The sequence below is a fragment of the Mus pahari genome, chromosome 22 (genome assembly GCF_900095145.1).
Source record: "Mus pahari chromosome 22, PAHARI_EIJ_v1.1, whole genome shotgun sequence".
Lineage (NCBI taxonomy): Eukaryota > Metazoa > Chordata > Mammalia > Rodentia > Muridae > Mus > Mus pahari.
The window spans coordinates 46,535,613-46,540,326 of NC_034611.1; the positions used below are offsets into that span (position 1 = coordinate 46,535,613).

Here is a 4,714-nt window from a genome sequence, read left to right on the forward strand (position 1 = left end):
ACGCCCTCTTCTGGAGTATCTGAAGACAGCTACAGAGTACTTACATTATTATTACATTATTATGAAGCTTAAAAAAAAAAAAGTAACTTAAAAAAAAGACTTTCCCAAGTATGGTGGTACATAACTATACCAGCAACTAAAAACGCTACTAGTTTGTCCCATACTTAGCTTACTGGAATACCACATTGTATAGTTCCTGTTTTGTTTTGAGATAAGATCTTACAATGCGGCCCTAGCTGGTCTTAAAACTGTGCCTCAACTTTGCAGGTGCTGCAATTAATTATAGGCATATGTAGTTTGCCAAGCTCTTACTCTTGGGGGCAGACAAGGACAAGGTCTCCCTGTACAGACCAGATTGATCTGAACTTTTTTTTTTTCTTTTGGATTTTTAAGACCAGTTTCTCTGTGTTAACCAGCCTGGCTGTCCTTATTTGAAATTTTGGTCCTCCTGTCTCCACCTCCCAACTGTCAATCAAACCAAAACACATATGCAATTTAGAGAGAGCTACAGCCCCAGCTCCAAATGCAAAATTTGGTAATGACTTTCTCAATAAAAAGCCTAGGAGAAGGCTGGAAAGATGGCTAAGTAATTAAGAGCACTGATTGCTCTTCCAAAGGTCCCAAGTTCAAATCCACAACCATCTGTAATGGATCCAATGTCCTCTTCTGGTGTGTCTGAAGACAGTAACAGTATACTCACAAGCATAAAATAATCCTTATAAAAAATTTTTTAAGCCTAGGAGAAGACAGCCTTTCTTGATACAGCCTAGCATAGTGTCTTCATTATAAATGATCTCCCTATAGCTTTGGTTTAAATGTGAAGGACATCAACATGGAACCTATTTTCAAGGATTTTGTTGACAGAACAGTTTTTCACTGAAAAATATATACATAAGAGACTCAGGTCCTTTTCTAGTTTTTCTTTACAACAGTACATTTTCAGTATTAAATCATCCTCTACATAGAAAAGAAAGGTGCCCAAACATCAAATCCCATGAACCCTGTAACTTGTTCAAACTGGAATACAAGAGCAGGACTGAACATAAAAAGCAGAACTCAGAATAAGGAGGCTGACAAGAGAGCAAAACCTTTTTCATGTCTGCCTTCATAAGCAAATATATTGTCTGAGCCACAAAATTTTATGAAAATTCCTGTTTAAGAAACAGTTACCATTTAAAGCATCTTAAAGGCATCATTAGTTTACCTGTTTTTAACTGGGGTAGTCACTAATGTTTTCACTATTCTACCAAAAGATTTGAAATACTGGTATTTCTAGAAGAAAAACGTCTTTATCTGAAATGTTAATTAAATCTGTATGTGTCACCAAGCCTTTTTCATATTAGTCTGTTTTACACTCACTACCAGACTTGAGGATCGAGGGTAACGACTTTCCCTCCCCCTTTTATGAGCACTTATGGTAAAGAAAGGTTTAAGTTTATTAAAATCTTTTTTAAAGAATCCGAAGCTACTCCATACGTCAAACTGACTTATTTACAAGTTTTATGCTAGAACGCAGACATGGAAAAGTTAGTAATACATGACCATGCCCTCACTTAAGTACATGCTCCTGGGCTGCACTATAAAGGCTGACTCAGGGTTTCCAGAGCTTCAGCAGTCCATCTTCACTGTAGGTGGCAATCAAGTTCTGGTGCGGGTGGTGTGCAATTCCGATCACATCCTTCTCATGAACCTAGAAGTGGAAAGCAGAGTCAGGGTGCAGGTCGGGCTTTCACACAACTCCCAAGAGGCCTCCAGAGTTGGGTGAGGAGGAAGAGGAGACACCGAGAGATCACAGACTCTAGGCACTGCTTAAAAGAGGGCTCTCCAATTCCCACTGCATTGTGACGTCATCAAAAAGTTTTTATCTTGTTAAACCACTAAAATTTGGGGACTGTTTATTATAGTAGTTGGCATTAATTACTCCCCATAAATTGGGTGGTGGGACATGCCTTTAATCTCAGAAGGGAGGCAGAAACTGACAGATCTGAGTTCAGGGCCAGCCAGGGATATACAGAAAAATCACAAGAAGCTCTTTATCTTGCCTCTCTTCTCTTGCCTCTTACCCTCTTGCTCCCCCTCTCCACATGGCCATGGACGGCCTCTACTTCTCTACTCTCTTCCTCCCTCTGCCTCTACCACCCTCTTAACTCCCCTCCTCATGCCCTAAATAAACTCCATACTTAAAAAAAAAAAAAGGAAATTACTCCTGATATCTTCAATTTGTTTGAAACAATACTCTAAAGCTGAAAGTTTAAAAGCAATTAATTTGGAAGGATAATATGCAAGGAATTTACCTTCTCACCCCAGAAGATCTGGCCTAGCTGGCTAGACAGCATATCCCTTCTCTGCTCCCTGCTGTGTCATCCCCTCCCTAAGGCAGCACTGAACTACAATACACCGGAACTCTAATGTATAACACAATCCTCCAGTGCAGAAGGCTTGTACTTGAGAGTTAAGAGGATGGACGTTCGCAGAGCTGTACTCACCGTCAGCGTTCTCTCCAGCTTGCCAGTGACTGTGCTGAAGCAGTAGAGCACAAAGTCCTCCCCAACACAGTAGATCCACTCGCCACGAGGGGACAAGGCACAGCAAACAAAGTCACCACCCTCTCTTTTACCAGAACTGAAGCTTCTGACAATCTAGAAGACATGACATCCCAACAAAAGCAGACCAGGATTTAGAGCAGGCCAACCGTAGGCAGCATGCTAAACTACCCCTGCTGTTGGCCTAGCACTTAACAGGGACCTTCGGTTTTGAGACAGGGTATCTATCAGGTAGCCAGGCTGCTCTCAAGCTTCCTATGCAGCCAAGGGTGACTGAATTTCCTGATCCTTCTACCTCCAACCTCCCAATGGCAGCCATGCATCAGACACTGAGAAAACAAAAATTTCAAGCCTGACATTTTTACAGTTATTTTGCACTTTGGTTACTATCACAAGTTCCATTCAGAATGTGTTAAATCTTCCTGCTTGAATATTCAACAGATAAGCTACCTAAAAAACAGCTGACAAATTTTGAATTTTGCATCCAAGTCACCTCCTCCCTGTCTTCTGGTTTACTGACCATGTTTTCATGAGGCAATTCATTACCTCACACCAACCATCTAAATCAATATACTTCTAGTTTTCAGTGTTAACCAGACTTCTGTTCCCCAGTCTACTCTGAAGATACAAAGCCCAAACCCCACCCATGATGGACCAACTAAGACTTTGCTTTCTGATATACAACAGTAAACTCATCTTGGTAGTGCTCACCTGCAGTCCCAGCACTTGGGAGGGTTGAGAAAGGGGACTCAAGAGTTCAAGGCCACCCTAGGCTACAGTGAGACACTGCTGCTTTCTTCCCATTGGTATCCCATGTTAGCTTATGAGGTAGTTACAAGTCCCAAAAGAGTAATCCATACCACACTGGACCTCCCTAAAAGGGAATGCTGCTATCTACAGGAAGCTCAATGACAGACCTATAAACCAACACTCAGAAGTCTGAGAGAAAGGCCACTGAGTTTGACGGGAGACCAGGCTACATAGCAAGACTCTGTCTCAAAAAACAAAGGGCAGATTAGATGAAGGATGAAAAGGTATCACACACACACTAGAAAAAGGATGGGGGCTGATGAGATGGCTCAGTAGGTAAGAGCACCCGACTGCTCTTCCGAAGGTCCGGAGTTCAAATCCCAGCAACCACATGGTGGCTCACAACCATCGGTAATGGGATCTGATGCCCTCTTCTGGAGTGTCTGAAGACAGCTACAGTGTACTTAAATATATAATAAATAAATAAATCTTTAAAAAAAAAAAAAAAAAGATGGACTTCTGCATGCATGTCTACAGATACACACAGCTACAAACAGCTTAGAACTAGCGAACCCTTGTTTGGTCACCGTCCGGGCCAGAACCAAGCTCAGTGCAGAAGCACTTTCTAGGTACTCACCTGCCCCTGCATGTTCATGATGACCACTGTGTTCGATCGGTTACACACCACAAAATGCTCTGGGTTTTTAGGAAGCAGAATCACACTATTGACTGTAATATCTGTTCCTGCAGTACTGCCCAGGGATTTAAAGGTATTTGAACATTCTGTGGTCTTCATATTCCAGATCTACCACAAAAAAAAAAAAAAAAAAAAAATTAAAGCATAAACATTTAGACTATGAGAATCTCTGAAGTTTTAAGTCTTAAAAATTAACAAATAAGTTAATAAAAATGAGTTAAATTGGCTCAAATAAAGCTGCTTGATTTTAAGAGAATCAAATAACCAATACTGTCATATGTATAGTAAGCATTTAACTTCTTCAGTATTCAACTAGCATAATAAAATGAAAATGACAAGCGAAACAATAAAAACCCTTTACAATCCAGAATCTTTTCTTATATAGTCTTCCTTAGCTAATAGAACAACTGGATTGAAATTAGCTGTTTCAACACTGCTATCTTCACAAACAACCAGAAGCTGACCCAGTGGCACATAACTTTAATCCCAGCACTGAGGGAGCTGAGAGTTCAAAGTCAGCCTGAGCTACTGTATAGCAAGATCTGTCACAAATCAACAAAATACCAGGCATGATGGTACATAACTAATTTCAGCCATCAAGGGGCTAAGGCAGAAGGAACCCTAGTTTGAGAAAGTATATTCTAGAATAGCCTGGAAAAGAAGGGAGGAAAAAATTACTCAGTCACTGGTGAGTGGTATTAGTCCAGAAACTTAGAATACCCAA

At 40.8% G+C, this 4,714-nt stretch overlaps 1 protein-coding gene across 1 annotated transcript in view; it reads right to left on the minus strand.

Moving 5' to 3' along the window:
* Positions 1 to 1,418: 1,418 nt before the first annotated feature.
* Positions 1,419 to 4,714, minus strand: part of Smu1 (SMU1 DNA replication regulator and spliceosomal factor) — a 21,525-nt gene continuing 18,229 nt past the window's right edge. Inside the window, exons 10-12 of the mRNA XM_021222088.1 lie at positions 3,931 to 4,098; positions 2,487 to 2,639; positions 1,419 to 1,690 (exon numbers count right to left, since the gene is read on the minus strand). Of these exons, the coding sequence (XP_021077747.1) occupies positions 1,592 to 1,690; positions 2,487 to 2,639; positions 3,931 to 4,098 (420 nt within the window). The 3' untranslated portion in view covers positions 1,419 to 1,591. The remainder of the gene's footprint in view (positions 1,691 to 2,486; positions 2,640 to 3,930; positions 4,099 to 4,714) is intronic.